This window comes from Xiphias gladius, chromosome 20 (genome assembly GCF_016859285.1).
Source record: "Xiphias gladius isolate SHS-SW01 ecotype Sanya breed wild chromosome 20, ASM1685928v1, whole genome shotgun sequence".
Classification (NCBI taxonomy): Eukaryota; Metazoa; Chordata; class Actinopteri; order Istiophoriformes; family Xiphiidae; genus Xiphias; species Xiphias gladius.
In genome coordinates this window covers 18,834,578-18,855,049 of record NC_053419.1, presented here as the reverse complement: position 1 = coordinate 18,855,049, position 20,472 = coordinate 18,834,578, and the positions used below count along the sequence as shown (strand labels likewise).

At 41.7% G+C, this 20,472-nt stretch overlaps 1 protein-coding gene across 2 annotated transcripts in view; it reads left to right on the top strand.

Moving 5' to 3' along the window:
- Positions 1 to 3,288: 3,288 nt before the first annotated feature.
- Positions 3,289 to 20,472, top strand: part of si:dkey-34e4.1 (carboxyl-terminal PDZ ligand of neuronal nitric oxide synthase protein) — a 53,617-nt gene continuing 36,433 nt past the window's right edge. For both annotated transcript variants that reach the window (XM_040158278.1, XM_040158280.1), the window contains exons 1-2: positions 3,289 to 3,971; positions 5,408 to 5,479. In XM_040158278.1, the coding sequence (XP_040014212.1) occupies positions 3,867 to 3,971; positions 5,408 to 5,479 (177 nt within the window). In that variant the 5' untranslated portion in view covers positions 3,289 to 3,866. The remainder of the gene's footprint in view (positions 3,972 to 5,407; positions 5,480 to 20,472) is intronic.

The following is a 20,472-nucleotide window of genomic DNA, read 5'->3' as shown; positions in this document are numbered from 1 at the left end:
ATCAAATAAAACATTTTGTTAATTTGCATTCTAAATGTTTTCATGTACAGGCTGCCGAGGAACTGTGCATTTTGGGCTGGGACAACAAAAAAAGACGTGGAATTAAAGTCATTCCTCCATTTTTTTTCATGCATAGGACCATTAATTATTACAGTAGTAGTAATTACACCAAATACCTGTGTTTCCTGATAATGCTTGTGAATGGGACTGCTTGATGTGCTCATTAAAGTTGATAGTTTATTTACAGAAGATCTTCACTGTGGGACAACCACTCATAGAAGAAAGCTATCTATATATTATAATACCACATATTATCTGGAACAAATCACCTGTACAGCATACAGAAATGCTAAACTCTTTTAAGTATGAAAAGCGTTTCGCAAGTCTTGAGTAGCTTCACAATCTTCTTAAAGGTTTATACTTCTTGGTGTCAAGAGTTTTCCTCCATTTTTGTTTTTTCTTCTATTAATGATCAAAGAGCAACATCTGAAAGAGGATTTCAGGTCATGAGGGCTGAAGAATTCTTCATGTCAGACTCATCACAGAAATCCAGGCCACACTGGGTTTGCCATTTCTCAAGATTTTGTTTACACACTGTTTTGCATCCTTTTATTTTTTGTTTGGTTGTTTGGAGAATTTAGACGTAAAGTGAGGTTCACTCTTTCAAGTGATGAAAAGTAGTAGAACTCAATCTGACATGACAAACCAGGAAACCTCTTTTTCATTTCTTTTCTCCTAAGAGACCCTGTGGCATAAAAGAGACGCCCAACTAACTTGCTAAGGAAATAATCTTATATCTCTCATGGTTTTAAACAGTCAGCCCAACTCTATCGTTCACAAATATTACTCTATATAATGTTTTGGATATAAATACTTCAGTCTTATTACAGTATCCATTGTGAAAGTTAATTACTCACCCTTTTTTGAAAGTTGCTCAGTGTCTGTCACTTTCTCTGGAGGCTCAGTATAGGTTGCCCGAGATTCATTTTCCAAACCGAGTGATGTGTCAGACGTGCAGCGATTCTGTACCCTTCACAACCGGCCACTCCACCACCTCGCTCTTAGTGTCTCCTCTAATTACTTTCTTTGTTCTGTCTCAGTGAGCCACTGCATCCCTTCACACTTCCCAGAGTCCACCTGTGTGGGACTAGAGGGCTCCTGAAAAATGTAGCCAGATGTTTTTCTTAAAATATGAACTTCGATTCATCACAGGCTGCTTCTTTTCTGTGTTTTTTTTCTTCGTAGCAGCTGTGCACCATCCGACTGCCCCGCAGTAGAGATAAATGTGACATAACACTGATATGACCAGATGGAAATCTATAGCTTGGCATTGCTAATAGATAAATGACATCCATTCTCTTAGCATTAGTCATGTTTTTCACTGACTGTTCAGCATCATTAATCGAAGCTTCAGCGGGGAGTAAACCCTTCGAGTGTATCAGTGTTTTTAAATGCAGAAAATGTATTACCACACTTTTGTTTGGACACCTCCTACTTAAAGACCATGGATCAAAGAGACGAGACAGCATGATTCAACTCCATGAAATGTGCTGTAACTGGATAGATATCTTATTTACATCCTCTAGTACTTTTATGTTCTGCTTTTCTATGTTTGCGGCCCACTGATGTTCCTCCTACATATCCTTTTACACATGGACATACTGAAAAAATAAATCCCTCCGCCGACTTCGATTCTTTTACGTTTGTTTAGTGGTATTGTTAGACTGCACGCATGTCAGACAGGCTGCACACATGACACACGGTGTGCGTTTAAAGGCGCTAATCAAATTAATGATGACCACCTCTCACAGTGTGATTAAACCCGCGTTATGTCGGCATTTTCTCTCCCTTAGGTTGGCTGGAGGCATTTTTCTCTCACCTATCCATCGTACGATTTTGTCAATCGTGGTATCTTGCTCTTGGAGAGTAGATGAGTGGGATTCAGTTGTGGCAACCGACTGCCCTTGTGTCACATTAATAAATCTTAATGAATTTCATTTTCAAGGATTAGTCTAATATAAGTGCATCAGGTGTAAGATATCCAAGTACAGACAAAGACTTCTCTTTTATATATACTATTAATCTTAAAACACATCCGGAAACATGATTTTTTTTTAAAAAGGGCCATTTAACTGCAGTTATTTATATTAAGCAACCAACAGAGGGCACCATGGCATAATTTCAGTCAAATGCCCTGGTTTTAATTGACTATTTAACCTAGCATTTAATTAATTATGTAATGTATTATCACTACCTCTGGCACTACAAAGGGAGGACACTCTGGTGGGAGATGAACCTGTGATGCTCCACTTAGGGCATATTATTGGCCTGCACATGCCGGTTTACTGTTATTACCGTCAGCTGCAGTGGCAGCAGTAAAATGACAATCTGGCAGGAGGTGGAGGCCTGATAATGGCTGAGCATCATGAGAATCGCCACTCCATCGTTTCCACTTCAGGGCCAGCAAGCAGGCATTTCTCCTCTACGCAGAGATGCCATTTTGCAGTCATCAAAACGATTTGTCAAGCAGGTACAAAATGGCTGTTTAGGGACTGAACTTCTGTTTATCTACTAACAGACCAACGCATCAGGCTCCCGTGGGAAAACTCCAAGGGCGATGAAAACGATCCAAAATGAGGTTCCCGTGATGAATCTCAGCCATTTGATCAGCACCCCGACTCTGCAATGAAGAGTCAGTTGAGAAGAGCAGAAGTACAACTTGAGAGATGTGTTTTATGTTGAGGTAAATAGCCAAAGGCTCGTGGCCCGCAGTAGAATCACTGCATAAGGCAAGAATAAATAATGGAGCCTAGATGGAGAGCAGACATAATGACAATAAAATGTACTTAATGTATCAAAAGTGATCATCATGCGAAGTGTCATTAATTAATCTAATATTATATCACCAGATCATTAATGTTAATGCTCCAACATACAGTAGAAGCAGTACTTTGTGTTGTAGATGGCCATGGTGGAGTCAGGTTGAAGTGTTTTATGTACTTTTGGGTAGATTCATCTGTGACAACGCACTATATGTTTACATGAATTGATCTGTGTGGTGTATGTAAAATCTCAATCTGAAAACTAACAACAGCTGTCGAATACATCTGGTGGATTAAAAAGTTTAGTAAAACAATGTTGTGCGTCAAGCAGGAGAGAATGGACGTGGCCCCGGCGAAGGAACGGAAGTAAATACGTTTACTTTCTGACCCTCCCGCCTTATTTTCTGCGGGATATCGCCCCAGCGGGTGATCCACCCTCCAGTTCCCAGCAACACGGGCGTCAGATTTTCGTCTCCGGAGGGGAGGACCGAGTTGTCCGTTGGCCTTCCTCCCAGCCCCGGGTTGCATCATGCCTGGGAACTTTGCTCCAATGAGGGACGCGCTTTGTGCTCCGTGAGAGGGAGAGGGACGGGTGCAGCGTTGCCACCGAAAAAAAAAGAAAGAAAAAGATCTAATCCCCACAGCGAGCAGAGCAGGCAACATCACCTGCAGAGAGAGACGCAGCTTCTCTACGCTGGATCCCCCCCGGTGGCTTTGGAAACAGGCATCCTCCACGTCGCTGCGTTTTTTTGCTCTTTCTTTTTCTCCTTGTTTTAACGAGACGCCGGTCTGAGAAACACATCTGGTCATTCGTTGTCACAGGGACGAGGGGCGCCCGGATCCGTCCCCCCTTGAGGGACGGGACCTTTTTTTTTTTTTGAAGCTCGCAGCGCCAACAATGGACTGCGTTTCCACGGGGGACTCGCTCGTGGAGCCGCGCCGAACGCACACACGCGACCGCAGCGTCTCCGGCCCGGGCGACGCGAGTCCGTTTACTTGTTGAACGGTGTTTGCTGCGTCGGGACCTCTCAGTCGGAGCCCGCGATGCCCGCGAGGAACAGGTACAACCTGGTGGACGATGTGGCGGACTCGAGGGTGCCGCTGCACAACGAGGAGGCTTACCAGCACGGGATCCACTTCCAAGCCAAGGTGAAAAGAAAACATTTTTCCTCCCCCTTCTCTCGACACTGTTTAACCATGCAGTCCATTCGGGAGTCGCCTTGTGTTGTTGTGTTGTTTTTGGAGCGGACCGGCCGGCAGGTGCATTGGGCGCCTTCAGCTGGGACCCATCGGGAAGTTTGAACACATGGCAGTGTCCTTAAACACACACATGTGGTTTGGTATTGCGGCTGTTACAGAGGTGTAGTTTATTTTTTTTTTTTCCAGAGTGGAATTGCAACATATGTAAAGCATCGTTTACATTAAATTCATGGCATAATCACTGAAAACTGATGTAGATGTCCTTTATTGTGGCTGAACTGACCTGAGTGTGTTTTTGGGTTTTCCCAAGCCATTGAATTATTAACCTCTTAGGGGAAGCAGCTCGACAGTATTAAGTTTTTAGTGACCCTGTTCGCAGGCTGCAACTACTATATTCGTGATCCTCTTCTCATCTTCTTAACATAGTTACAGAGCTGACCAGTGGCTCCAGCTCCGATTCTCACACACACACACACACACACACACACACACACATCGGTCTGTAACTTTATCCTGGGCTGTTTCAAGCTGGGTTCCACTGCGTAGACCAGCTATTAGTTCACGTGGAGGGTTGAGAAGGAAACAGAGAGCGCGGTGGTGGAGAGGGAGCGTTGCCGGTCCAAAGTTCACCCACAAGGCGGCTTGTATCTTGCATCTTATATCTCATTAGACCTGCCTATTAAGCAGCATGCTCTTCTCTGTTTGTTGGTCTTTCTCAGTGTTTCGTAGCTCCTCTGAGTTTTTGTGAACACAATCGTATAATGAATCCATGGTCTCTTAGTGTGGATATGCAACAACACAAAAAACACACTACTGAGGAGTAAGATTGTAAACACGCGGCCGCCCAAACACACACCCATCCTTCCACACATAGCAGCATTCACATAGAGCAAATTTCAAATATACTCAAGCCCCAAACAGCTTATTAATAAAACATTGCTAGTTTCACATTTTGTCCCAAACAGAGAAGCACCAGTTGCCTTATTTCAAGTTTTCTTTTTTCTTTTTTCTTTTTTTTTTTTGTGTGATAGAGTCTGTAGCCATCAACACACATTGTAGACAGTTTTCGCCTTTTTACCTTATTTTACAAAATGATCCCTAATTTCGCTGTAGCCTCATTCAAGGACTCCCCGTGGTGCCTGGGAGCCACTGTTTATTTAGTGGCACTTACATGAATGCAAATGGAGTTGAAGAGGCTGCACACCCGGTCTCAGCGATCGCTCACGGTGCTTTAGTGAGAGCCGCTCAGGAATGTAAGCAGGAGGGTTTGATTTAACTCATGCGATCACTGAGTTTGTCATATGGGTTTATGGAAGATTATCTGTGCAGCCGTAGTGTGTGTGTTGGACAATCAACAATCTCATGTCTCCGATTGTTCACCACAGTACGTGGGGTGTCTCGACGTGCCCAGGCCCAACAGTCGGATGGAGATCGTGGCAGCCATGAGGAGAATCAGGGTAAGGAAAAAAAAAACATTACGCCAAGTGTGTTTTTAAGGCCAGAAGCGCACTTATATGCACGCACACACAGAGACAGACAGACAGACAGACAGACAGAGACACACACAGACACACACACACACACACACACACACACACACACACACACACACACACAGAGAGACAGACACAGACACAGACAAACAGACTCTTCTTCAGTCCAGTAGTGATTGTTCCGTAGTGGAAGACAGAAAATATCTTTAAAGTAACGCAGTAAAAAAACACGCACATTACAAAGAGTGGGCTGCTGTCAGATGACATTTGTATTTAGAATGTAGTGACGCAAGTACTGGCCAGACAACAGATCACGACTTCTGACGTGGGAAAGCAATGAGGGATGAATTTTGTAGAAAGGAGAAAAGCAATAAGACAGAGGTGGACTGTATAACTTTCCTCGCTGAATAATACACTGCCCTTGTGTGTGCGTGCTATTACTGCACTTGATGAAACTCAGTCTGGGGCTTATTATTGCTGCGCATTGTTGACCTGATACTTTATAAGAATTTCACAAATCAACCTTTCTTTGAACATATTTGAGCTTTGGTTTTCTCACGTTCACTTTCTCGTTGTTACTCGTATCGTAGTCAGGCTTGGTGTTCTTCCGTAAGGCTGTGTCAGTAGTATTTCTGTGGGGATCTTGTAATCATTTTTCCCTCTCATTGTCCCAGCAGGCCAGCGTTTTCCTCCAGAAGCTAACACAGAGCCGTATCAGACAGCTGGAGTGGTTCTGTAATCTAAGTGTGAGTCACTAGACTAGCTTGGTTCAGACACGACAAGGCTCTTATCCCTGGCTGAGTAAATATGCAGAGAGGGAATGTGGGAATTCATATTTGGAGCCACTAAAAAGCTATCATGTGCGTTTATCCTCTGAAAAATGCATGAGTTTTGAGGCACAACATTCAATATTTTTTTTGAGGAATCCTCCCATGTTCAATGCCAGGACTCTTACTTTGTTTTGGCTTTTGTAGTGTTAAAGAGTGGGTACGTAGGTGACTGCTGTGTTGCTCTAATCGTTCACGCTGTGTGTGTTTTAAAATCAGAGGAACCCCGGTGTTAGAAAGAGATATTTTAGGCAAACTAAATCCATATGCAAAAGTAGGTCTAATAGAGCAAAGCCAGACTATATACGAGTCTGTGTATCTGTGTGAATCGGCTGAGTGTGCAGTTCGCGATTCCCAAACTTACAAATCAATAAGGTTGTAAAGTAAACATGATCATCAGGTTGATACACTGCAGGCTGAGGCAGAGCATAAAACAGGATCTAGGCAGGCAGGGAAGAGGCTGTTCACTGCTACAAGAAAAACATTATCTCCAGGGAAAAAAAAACAGCAGGCCTAATTGTTTTTACATTAAACGGAGATCTGCTTACCAGCATCCATTTATATGATATTCCAACTTAATAATGCACACAGTGCTTTTTAGCACTTATTTGTGTCTGGGCGTTCACGTGTGGATGCATACATGCGTACATGTTGGGGTTGTGTGTGTCTCTGCATGTTAAGCTCCGCTGAGGTCCAAAGACAGCCTTGGATCAATAATGAATGAGTCGGTGTATTAAGGTTGAAACTCTCCGCCTATTGTATAGAGTATCTTTGTTTTTGAATGGCTAATGAATGAAGCAGAATGCTGCTTAATAGAGTCCCCGGTGAAAAATGTTAACAGGAGACTCTGGCTGATAGAAAACAGCAATCTATAAAACACAACCTCTGATTTATTAATTTGTCATGTGGGTTTAATGTAATCTCTGCTGACAGTGACTAGAGAGATGTTACTTTTGATAGATTTGTGTTATTACATTGACGGTGGATGACTCTGGCTTAGTTTTTACTGTGTCATGTCGTCTCTGCAGCTGGAGCTTTAAAATAAGAGTATCTAGAGTGAGCAGTGTGTGTAGTGTAGTAATCGCAAGATAATGGAAAAATGAGTTTTCCTTCATTTTTTCAAGATTTTGTCAAGCTACTTGCTTTAAATTCCATCAGTACAACATCCTGGTGGGGGCATTTAAAGGAATTTACTTTATTTTAAAGGAATAGTTTAACATTTTTGGGAAATATGCTTATTTGCCTTCTTGCTAAGGGTTAGATGAGAACACTGTTTCCTCTCTCAGATCTGTCCATTAAATATGAAGCTACACCCAGAGATGCCAGGAAATGGTTTGCTTAGCTTAGCTTAGCATAAGGGCAAAAAATAGTCCAGCACATACTAAACGCTGTAAAATCACAACTTGTCGCTTTTACGCTTACTTTTTTTAGTTCGGATTAAACAAACGACAATTCAAAAATTTTTTGCTGTGTACCAAATGCAAAGCTAATTTGGATCAATGGAAAGACGTGATTAAAATGTTTCAACTCGAGTGAAAAGTTTGTGTGTATTACGGCGCTTTATGGATATGGAAGGGGAGTTTCTGGAGAGTTCTGAGTTCAGTCAGAGTCTGAGCTGAACACAAATACACAGACACTCTCCCAAACACGACCGGTACGTCCGTTGCTAGCTAGCTTACAGCTAATGTCTGTATACTGGCTTTTTGGGGTGAATAAACACAAACAGGCCAACGGTGAAATGAATGACACAAGGCCAAAATGTGCTTGAGATGCGATGGTAGCTGGACCTTTACCTCCAACAGAGTCGGGCCAACTGTTTTTCCCTCTGCTCCAAGTATTTATGCTTTATACTGAGCTAAGTGAACCGTCTCCTGGTGGTTTCTTCACATTTAACGGATACACATGAGAGTGGTATTGATCTTTCTACTTAAAGCTGGGAGAGAAAGCAAATGAAGAAAGAAAGCATATTTAACTATTCCTTTAAAGATAAAAAAGACTCTCCTTTTTTTATGATGACTGAAACGGGACCACAAGCAGGGAAAAACAAACATATCTTCTGATGAGGTACAGTATGTATAGTTCTCACTTTATTTTTGAACCAAAAACCATTACAATATTCATCTGTGTCGTGCTAAAATGCATTGTAACAGTAGCAAAAATCATAAGGTCAGCAAACTGCCTCAGTTATATCAGCTGCACAGCCGCAATATCATCTACAGGCTGCTACCTAACAGCAGTTAACATCAGCCGTCATAAGCTAGTGTTCATACAGGACTAATTAAGGCTGTAGCTGCAAAGCCACCGAAGTGTGTTGAACTCACGAAGGGTGTGTTTTACTGCTTTATTCGGTTTCTCATTTTCGAGGGGAGGACTTGAGTTTTTTTTTCTTCTTTTAGAATTTGCACAGTCTCGCTTCGAAGTTATATGGAATTGCCGGTGCACCTGCTGTTTGTGCTGCCCCTGGATTCACATGGATCACATGGGAAGATAATGACTGTGTTTTTGTGCCAACCACTCCTCTCTTGGGTGAACCCTCTCACACTGTGCCACACACTGCAAACACATGACCGTTTTGGAGGGCAGGCGCGCGCGTTTAGGATTGGTTGCCAAGTCAAATGTAATTAGCTTTGTGTAGATGAATATTGACTGGCTTTGCTGACTTTCCCCCCAACTCTTCGCACAAAAGCAAATGCCTTGTCTTTAATTTAAAAAGCACACCCCTTTAGCCGAGGGACTGTGCAGAGACTCTGTGGAGTTGAGTGTGATTAAAGAGAGTGAGGAAGGAACTGATGGCACTGGGAGAGAGAGACTGCAGTGGGAGGAAGTCCTGGAATTGAGAGGGGTTGCGTGGTGGCTGACAGAGCCATAGTCGTTTCATCTCCCTTGGCTAATCTCTTTAGTCTCAGTCGATGTGAGAAAACAGGAGCAAACATGAGAAGAGAAGAGAGGAAGAGCAGACAACACAGCCTGATCATCTCCGAGCAAGGAGTAAATCTGGGTTTGGCAGAGCAGAGGAGCTGTGCCAGTTGAGTCAAGTCTTCAGCCGTTCCACACACACACACACACACACACACACACACACACACACACACACCTGCCATTTCTACAGCAAGAAAGTGAAAAGACACAATTTTGTATCCTGTGGATCTTTTGAGAGTTTTTTGTTAAATCTTCTCCCATTATGGCTGACTGGTCCTACTGTGTTGGTTTATAGGAATTTGTTTCATTCAGTTTGACCAGTGGCATAGAAACCACCCCAGCAGTGTGCTTGTGCATTCACACATGTCTTTGTGTGTGTGTGTGTGTGTGTGTGTGTGTGTGTGTGTGTGTGTGTGTGTGTGTGTGTGTGTGTGTGTGTGTGAGGTCCAGTACTCCATAATAGCGAGACCCCTTACGTTTTCACAACCTCCTCAATCGATTAACGTGGCTGAATGACAAAGGCTGGTGTTGCTGCATCCACATAGAGAGATTTGGTGTAGTCATCCACAGCTCACTGCCTCAGAAAAGGACCCGTCTGTACACTGGAATTTCCTTTGGAGACAAAAACACATTATTTACAGGAGGCCACCGTCCCTCTACTAAAGGAAAACAAGTTTAAGGCTATTCTCTCCTCCTCACCTCTGCCTGTGTTTCTGTCATCCTCCACTCTCTTACTCCCTCAATTCCAACCCCCCCCTCCCTCCATTGCTGTTTTCTTTCCATCCCCTCACTATCCTCCTACCAAAATAGACTGTCTCGATTTAGCCCCTCACTGGCTATCTACTCAGTGCTGACAGAAATAGAATTTTAGGCTGAGGGCAGGCTATGCATGGATCCCTTTGAATTTTGATCGGCTCTAATGGGATTTTAAGCCTCCCTCAAATGTCCGTCAGGATGCAGCCTCCTACTTTCAGACTGGAAATTACAAGGCTTCCTTCTCTCTGCGTTTGTCCCTGTGTCTGTCTGGAACATCTCGTGCGAAGATCTCTGTCTGCAGTTTGAGAGTGAAGCAAACCTTATGTTCTTTGGTTCCTGTCATTGCAGTATGGGTCCACGGAGTATTATCAGCCTTCTGACAGCTCCCTGAACTGTCATGACTCAGTCAGGAGCAGATGTTTGGCTTTTGTGAGGGATGTAGTGGGAAAACAGGAGTTCTGGACCTGTCAGAGGGTGCAACAGAAATTTTTACATTACTTTAGTGTTACTAAGCTTTTGGGCCGCTATGCTTTAGACTCTACTCAAATAGACAGAAAAACTGCAAAGAGAGTTACGTAATTGTAAGCAAGCAAATATTGGCACGCAAATATCGGCGTGACATCTTCCAGCTATGGTCTGGGCTCGAGGATTCTGTCAGCAAAAACCCATGAGGTTTTTACAACCTGCCAAATCTTCAAGCACGATTAAGGGACCAGAGTTGCAAAGCATATGTGTTCATTATTAACCATCTTGTTTCCCTTCTCCATGCTCATGTGGCCACCTGTCACTCATTCATACAACACTGTGGCAGCAGTCCACTGATTTGGCAGGAGCCAAATTACCCAACCTCCACCAGAAAAACAGAGAAATTTCCCTATTTCCCTTCTCCATGTTGTCCTTTTTCTTTTTTCTCTTTCTTTCACTTAATTCTTTACGGTCAGAGTTTCTGAGCTATGACAAATGCTTGCCCAGGCCTGAAGGCTGCGGAACACACATAACACACACACACACACACACACACACACACAGATTAGTGATAACATCACATACAGTATGACCATGCATGTCTGTAATGCACAAATGAAGCATTACACTCTCAGCCAAAAACCAAAGTTAGATTAAACACAACCATAACCAATTCCTAAATATCAGCAAATTACATTTTTGCACAACAATTACACACCCTGCATATCCCAGAAAACCAGGACACAGCTTAACTCCAGGGGGGTTACAGATCTATAGCAAAAGTGGGGGCGTCTGGTCATGCGTTGTTCTGTGTGCATTCACATGTGTGAATGTGGGATATGCTGTGTTTAGGGGGGCATGACACATAATGGGGGGCATTGTTTTCACCTTGTATTCATGCTATCTTAATGGCAGATGTACAAGATCATAGTACGTGACCTATATGTGTACTGGATTAGAAGTGATCTCAGATTAGTGCAGTTACCCTTTGTTTATTTGGGCCCTGAGAGAATGGGGGTCCCATTTTTCTTGATTAACAGTCATTTCAAAATAAGTCACAGTCCATGATCAGTGTTTAAAAGTATACTTTTGTATGATCTGCACTGTTAAGGCCCAGACAAAATGGCAATGCGAAATTCATCCGAAATCCATTTGCGACATATGTGGTTCTAGAAACTTGGTGACAAGATAGCACTAGTGAGCCAGAATAGCTCCAGAAACTTCCTTCTGTTTGATCTCAGGATTGTACGTCATTTCATTCAATAAGCAATTTTATTGGGGGGTAAAAAAGCTCTGCGAGCTTAAGAGCTTGCTACTTGCTTCCTAATTTACAGCCAGAGAGCGTTTGAAGAACCTCTGACAGCAGATGATAAATAAATGTCAATGGTGCAACACAGCTAATAAGCTACAATGGCCTTCTTCATATTGGACACTCTGGCTCTTTGTTCCCTTAAAGGTCAACACTATCAAGTTTGCCGTTTATCAACGGCACAAATTTGTGGCTCAAAGTTTACCAAAGTTAAAGTGGCCATGAAAAAACACATAGATTTACTCCACACGGGCAGATCCACTTGTTTTGGCGATTCCAATGTAATCAATTGATTTTTCCATTTTAAAAACTGGTGTGCCCTGCTGTATGTTGTCGTACTTAACAGTGCTTGCTATCTTACCACTGTTGGCCCTATAACGAGCGCCAAGAGTCCTGAGACAGACAAAGTATGGCAAAAAGTAGGCGGTCTTCCTAGGTTGTACAGTTGACGTTACACCACTCATTTTCTGGTACCTCCACTAACTCGCTTTGGTAGCAAGCTAGCACGTGAGCCCTCAGATCTGTTGTTGATGTTGAAAAAGGCAGCACATTTTACAAAGTCCGCACACAGCTTCATCTCTGTCTTTTCGTAAAGAACCCAAAACACTTGCACACACGATTAGCACGGACGTGATTGCCAGCGTCCGCCTCCATTTTTGTTATAAGGTTAGTTTACTGATAGGTCAGTAGGGCATAAATACGTCAAGCTGGTAGTGAATTTTTAGGAAAGCCCTCTGCTGGACCACAAGGTAATCTATATCAAGCGGTCTGATGCAATAATAGACTGTACATTTTGAATATGAACAGTTCATTACAGTTTGAATATTTATTTTTTTTCCCCTTGTTCAAATGAATATTTTCTAATAAAAAAGTGACAGCCATACTGTGCACTTGGGTTAATGTTTGATTTGCGTATTTATTTTTTGGTTTATTTTGTTGTATTTTGTGCTTTGCTCTTGCCTTTTTTTTCTACACTGGTCTGTGCGGTGGATAAATATGCTGAAGGGACAGCAGGTCTTTGCTCACATGGATGGATGGACAGGTGGTGAGTGGTCCCTGCTTCCACTACTAGCATTATGTCGCACGCATACACAAACACACAGGCTTCTGCTTTCATCGTCTGCCCTGAGGCTATGCCAGGTCTTCCAGCCCCACAATTAGTCAAATCTCCCCATGCTCACCCCAAAGCAAGCCCCAATCTAAGAAAAAGACATTGTCTAAAGCCATGAACTCAATCCTGCTGCAGAGCCTGAGGGCACATTTTCTTCATACACATTCCCTGACCATTGCTCTCTGCAGCCTCAGCACGCAAAGTTGGGGTAGTTGTGGCTTTTTGGGTTTTCTGTATCCATTGGATAATTGAAAATAGAGTGTGTGTTTTTGTAGTATTTTTCCAAAATCATTATGTTCTAACATTAACACAGATATTGGTAGACTTATATATACGACTCAGACAGTTTCAATGAAAAAGTCAGATGGGACTTTAAAATTCAAATGTCACACAAATTGATTGGGTTTACATTTTCTAGCAAGCCAGCTGTATACAGGAACTGTTATTTTTACTCTATTAGGAGGTACTGCAATATGTCAGTAAGTCCGAGCTTCTAGTTCAATAACAGTGCAAGTGTCCCTGTGGAGTTCATAGCCAGAAACTCTCCAGAACAGTACTAACAATCTGCCTGCTACCGTTGCTACCGCCTGCTGCAAAGCCTTCTGTAGCTAATCTCAAGTACAAACACACCTAAAGTCAACAAATCAGGAACTGGACGTGTGTGTGTGTGGGGGGGTTGTTTGTGGGTGTATTGGGTGGATATTGTGTGCATGTGTGTGTATTTGTGGGTGTATACTTACACCTGTGTGTCTGCAGTTATGTCAGCTCATTTGCATTAGGATGCTCCTATGTCCTTGTGTCTGCAGAGATGAGAGTTGTATAGGCTACATGTACGGAGCAGGAACACCTTACTGTGTGGTGCAATCCATCACGAGAGCAGCACAAACTTTAGCTTCAAAAAGGACCACAGCAATGAATCAGCCCCTCTTTGACACAGCCTCGATGAAAACTGAAACACTGGATTCTGATGTAACTACCGAGATAACTGAAACTTAATTGTTGTCAAGTTAAGCCTACTCCTGATCTGAATGTGAGACAGGAATCTTCAGCTACTCTAAATCAGCTTCCCTTGTACATCATAATATGAAAAACACTGAAATTCCCCGATTATACTATAATTCTTTCATACGAGTTTATTTCAGCTTTTTTGGGTTATTTATCTCTCTCTTTCACCTCTGCTGGTCACTGCGTCTGTGTTTGGTCAGAGCAATTCTCTGGTCTGCAAATTTATAAACTTGGTTCGGTCATCCTGATTGTCACGAGAGAACGATTAGATTTTTTGCAGTTGCATGGTTTGCCTCAGTTCTTCTTTTGATGAATGATGCTGTTATGTTCTCCCTCCCTCTTCTCTTATTCTGCATATCTGAATTAACCACAAATGTCATGCCATTCCTTAGGCCTCCCTGACAACAAGTTCTGCTGCGCAAACATGTCTTTCTCAACTCATCTTCATGTTTGGGATGGACTCAAGGTTTGCTACGAATAAAGAAACTAACGCTGTTCAGTTTCTCATGAATATAAGCATGTCTACTGTATATAGCATTATTTATATTTATATTCAAAGCTCACTTAAACTGAGAAGCAGCACTTTTTCTGTTTTCCACAATTTGTATTCAGTAATGAAAGAGACCCAAGGTTAAAATGTTTTTATTCATCTTCACACGAATCAAATTCTACATTTTTAGCAGAAACTCATTCTCCATATTACTTAAAAGTAAACGTGTCACGATTCTAAGTTGGGCTGCTCTTCCTGGGAGCATTCTTTCATAGCATGAGTAGGCAGATAAGATGGGTCTATTGTATTACGGTATCGTTTGTTGGATAATGATTGAGGAAAGTGCTGCAGGCTTTTGAGCTGGCAGAAAGGCTGCCCTACTTCTAAATGTGATTTGGAGTCCTGTGTATGTGTGTGTGTGTGTGTGTGTATATGTCTGTGTGTCTGCATTCATCTCACTTCTCTCATCTTGTTCCAGCGTGCTACATAGAGAGCCTCAAGGTCTCATTCTCCCGCTCCTATCGTTCAACCTACCCACACTGATTCTCTTTTTGTTTCACTATCTTTATCTCTCTGTCATTTTAGCGACATTTACTCTGCGTTCTTCCTCCCCTTGTCTCAGGTCTGTGTTGGTTTAAACATGCATGAAGCAGTTGGGGTTTTAAGCTTTAAAACAAAATCTCAAATTGATGTTAAATTGCTATTGACGTCCTGGGGTCAACACCTCCGTTACCTACCCATACCTTTTGTAGCTGTAACATCTTCCTACTTACCCCTTGCAATCATTTGATACCATTCATGTTTTCCAAATATGGAGACGGCATAAACATGGCATATGAAAGCTAATGCTGCCTTCAGATCCACACAGTGACATAGACAGGCAGCAGTCTATCTGAATTGGTCGACATTGGTCAGCCGACCTTCCCCCTGAACAGGGCTGGACGTGTGTTGGCTTTAGTAGAAATGGCAATCAAACTACATATGTGAAGGTTTCTGAGTGTTTATTTATATTTTTGGTCATAATTTAAACAAAATGTCCGACCTTTTGAGAAATACACTAATGTGCTTTCTTGCCGAGAGTTAGGTAAGAACACCAATACCACTTTTCATGATTGTGCACTGAATATGAAGCTGCATCCAGCAGCCAGGTAGACTGGCTTAGCAAAGAGGCTGGAAACAGCGCGACTCCAAAGCAGCTCACTAATTAACACAATATATTATAGTTAATCTGTACAAAAAACAACACCTTTTGGCTTCATGGGGGTTTATGGCTAGTTCCTGGCCAGGAGCATTAAATTACCATCACGGTGATGTTGCTAAGCCAACAGCGACCACTCCATGATTGACTGCGCCTGGGCAAGAGGTAATCTGGCACTTAAACCCCCCATTTTTAACACTGCGGGTGTTAGCGGATATAAGCATATTTACACAAAGTAAGTGTATATAAGTTGGGATGTAACTAAATTTTCTTGCACTGTTTTCATATTTGCAATGGCCATTAAAAAAACTAAGAAAACCTGAAAAAATATATTTTTAGCTTAATTAAATCCATCAACATCAAACTTCAAATCTTACTAGGCGTCCTTAGGTCCCAGAAAATTTTGGGCTGATCCTGAATGGAGATTTAATATATTGACATACATTTAATAATATGTTAGCAGTGTATCTTGATATATAGTGTATAATACTATTAAAAATATATTGCAGAATATTAGAGTTGAAATAATTAGTTGATTAATTGATTAGTCAGTCGACAAAGAAATAATCTGCAGCTATTGATAATCGAATAATTGTTTCAGTCATTTTTTAACCAAATTATTAAAAAAATTACAAATATTTGCAGATTTTCCAGCCTCTCAAATGAGAAGATTTGCTCTTTTCCTTTGTTGTATATGATTGTTCTTTGTATTTTTGGAGTTTTTGTACTTCGAACAAAAGAAGACGTCATCTTCAGCTAAGTGAAATTTTTTTTCAGTTTTTTTTAAGTTTCATAGACTAAATGATTAATTGATTAACCGACAAAATAGTAGGCAGATTAATTGATGATTAAAATGATTGTTAGTTGCAGCCCCACAAAAATATAAATATTGAATAAATGACATAAATTACACCTTGAAAAACAGTTTTAACAGAAACTGACCATTATAACCTTCATTTGGAATGTATAAACGGAAAACTGTGTGGATAACATGCTTTCATATTTAGTAATATATTCTTTATGTATACATAGAGTCCCATTATTTACATTATTTGAATATGCATTTTTTTTTTTATCATTGCCTTATATTTTTCAATATATGTCAAAATATGTTGCTTCTGTAAGATAAATTCATATAGTAAGTAAATATATGAACATGCCTATGAACTGGGTACACTTCCCCAGTGCCCTCTACCTCTACAATTTGCCATTTTGTCCTTCTGTTGTCACTAAAACCCTCATTTTATCTGCTGAGTATGACTGATGTTTGGTTCACGGAGGCTTTAAGGAATCCAAAACTTGTCAGTGGGATTGTGCTTTCTCTTTCAGTCTGTCGGGGCACAGTGGTTGCTCCTTGTTATACTCTAATAGGATAAATGATGTGAGCATATTGCTGCTGCTCATTCTGGGGACTCTAAACTGCATCAGCGCTGCCATCCTCACAGCCAACTGCTGCCCAGCTGACAGGGCTAATGTGGCTATCACTCAGTTTAACAACGTCATTGTCTCACAGAGGACCACGTCCCTGCCCGTCAAAGTCTGTCCGTTCATTAATGTCTGTCTCGTAGACAGCTTAGGTTTTAATAGATAGAATAAAATCAAATCTATATTTTCAGTGATTGAACAAACAGGAAAAAGAACAGGGTTTTTATGCTGTGTGATTAAGTTTATTATTGGTTATGTAACACACTGCTCTGCAGGAAAAGTTGGAGAAACTGTTTTGCTGCATTCATTGTTATCTGCTCTTTCATCAACCCATCAGGGCAGAGAAACTGAATGAATAATGAGGGAGGAGACAGCATTGGAAGCATTAGCATATTTTTAGAGCGGAATCTCAGTTTCCCAAACTTTGTCCTCTCTTCATGTTTTCTTGAGCTTCCTTTGAATAATTTGATCCCAACTGGATTTCAGTGTACGCTTTGCCTTTGCCTAGTCTGGTTTCTTGCTTTCCGTCAGTGTGTGTTTTGCGGTTATAGTAAAGCCCGAGCTCCTCAGATCTCTTTCTTATCTGTCTCTGTCATTTTCTCCGTTTCCCTTTTGGCTCATCTTTAGGTACACCAAACAAGTACAAGAGTGTGTTGGGACTTCCCAGCATTATGCTGGCTCCATGTCCCAGCTGAAAGTGTTACTGAACTGACATTCCTTCACAACTTTTGGTCACGCTTCGAGTGGATATAAGACAGAGACCTTTGTCACCAAACTGCTGTCACCTTTGGACGGTATTACACCAACCAAACATCCCTGAAGATCTCATCAACATCCATCCAACTGAATATCCTGCAAATACAATAATCGCTAGCCTTCGGCACTGACTGTTACAATTAGGTTTCTCTATTCCAAATACAGAATGAATTGGATTTCAGCAGGAGACACTGATGTTGGCTATAGCCTATGTTTATAGCTATGTTAGCAGCATGGCTCTAGGGATGGCCCTGTCGTTCGGTCGGTCCACAACTTAGGTCCAGACTAAAATATCTCAACAACTATTACATGGAGTGCCATGAAAGTTTGTACAGACAGTCGTGGTCCGCAGAGGAAGAATCCTACTGACGTTAGCGATCCCCTGACTTTTCATCGAGCACCACCGGCAGGTCAAAAGTTTCACTCATCCAGTGAAATAGCTCAACATCTACTTGATGGAATCCTGGTTCCCGGGTGATGTATCCTAATGAATTTGGGGATCTCCTGACTTTTCCTCTAGCACCACCATGAGGTTTATATTTGGTGTTTTGAGTGAAAAGTCCCAACAGCTATTGACTGCCATGAAATTTAGTACACATATGCATATAGCCCATATTTCCCACAGGCTAAATCGTAATAACTTAGGTAATCCCATAACCTTTCATCTAGCAGCCTCATTCCAATCAAAATTTCAGTTTGTGAGTACTTTGGTTTAAGTCCACTCAAGTACAAAACTAATGACATTCACATCAGCCTCAGCTTGAATATTTGTTGCTAATTTACATTTAGCTCAAAGCACCAGTTTGCCTCAAAGAGCTGCTACCATGAGTGTAGGCTATTAAGTCTTGTTTCTAGACGATATCACAATAACAGTACAGTGATCATCTTGGTTAATCATGCTACATACTGAACACTTCTTATCTCCAGAACAATCTTTGGTTCTGCACAAAAGGCATTCTGTGTTTTTCAGCCATTTGAGTGCATCTGATAGGCTGTGGTGTACTCAGAGTCTCAGCGCAGACCACAAATGAAGACACTAAATAAAATAGCTGATTAATTTAGTTAAATGAATGGAGGGTAGATCTAAGCCACTTGATACACTGCAAATGCAGATATTTTTTTTTAACCTTGACGTGATTCGAGCACTACTTTTTGGTGTGAATTCATTCTTGCCTCAACAAGCAGACGGAAGCAGTCAGGGAGGAGAAAAGACAGCAGTGAGCCGAGTTGAGCTGACTGGCATCAATTAGTGCCATGTGGTGGCACACTTTGCCCAACATTCTGTTGTCAGACAAGTTGTTGCTGGTGCAGTGGGCTACGCGAGGAGCTGTCTCAGTCCCCACAGACATGGATTTAAGCTACTCATCTTTGAGCTTTATGAAAGCTCTCAAACACTGTTAAAGCCTCTTCCAAGGGGGCTTTTTGGGACACGTTTGCATGTAAGGCACAGATGGCGCCCCCTCACACCCCACATTTACACCGCTAAAACAGGGTTAACGTGGTTAAGCATTTGGCCTCAACCTGACATTGTTCTATTATTATTCGTCACCTACTTAATTATTGTTGCGTTTCCCTTCCCTTTGTGTTTCCCTTCTCTCCCTGGTTTCCTTTCATCATGTACATCCTTCACATCCTTCACCCAAGCTGTAGGCTCCCCAGTGTCCTGTCAATTCACATTTGTGTTTTCTCTTTGGCTGATGACAGACATGTAGCGCTGCAGTTTGGCAACAGAAATGTGTCCCAATATTTCCAGGCTAATTACATGCACAAGTCAGTCCTGACAGATTCTAGGATATCATCAGTCTCTTTTTTTGCACTGGAAGAATTAAATAGTTAATCATCTGTGTTTCTCGTTTATTTTCCTGTCTCTTTTTCCTGTAGCTAATCTAACACATTTGGATAATGTTATAATCTTTGGAGTGCCACCATCAATTTTCACTGTTGATTAATCTGCCGATTATTATCTTTATTTTTAAGTCTATGAAATGTCAAAACATTGTGAAAATATCTCCTTTGTGCTCCCCAAGTCCAAGGCGACGTATTCAAATGTCTTGTTTAGACCAACAGTCCAGAGCCCAAAGATATTTAGTTTAGAATGATATATCACAGAGAAAAGTGGCAAATCCTCAAACTGGAGAACCTAAAACTGGATCATTTTTGAGCTTTTAATTGAAAAATGACTGAAACTGTTAAGAGATTATCAAAAAAAATTAATGATTTATTTTCCGATGATTGACTGATCAATTAATCAACTAATTGTTTCAGCTCTAGAGCAGTGTTTATGCTTTCTTTATAAATGGCAATGATATATTAAACATACCTTTAAACTCTTCTCTGTTCAAAATCATCAAAGTGCAGAATTTCCTTCTGCCCTAAGTAAAATCATATCAATCATGTCGACTATATACAGTAGTAGCATGAGCCTACAGTATATGGTCCTAGATCAGTGGTGGTTGCCCCCCTGCACTGGGTGCTAAGGAGATTTTAGGGCCTGTGAACTGACAGCGTTCGTCCCAGTAATCCTATTACTCTGACTGCTGCTTTGCCAGACTTTGCCGCATTGGACAGAACCACAATCAGCATCTCCATATCACCGTGGTCCCTGTGTTAACCTCTTGCTGCGGGATGCTCTGTTGACCCAGTGCCTAACCTTATCTCTGTCGGCCTAACAGCCTGCCCGCATTTAGACGCACAGT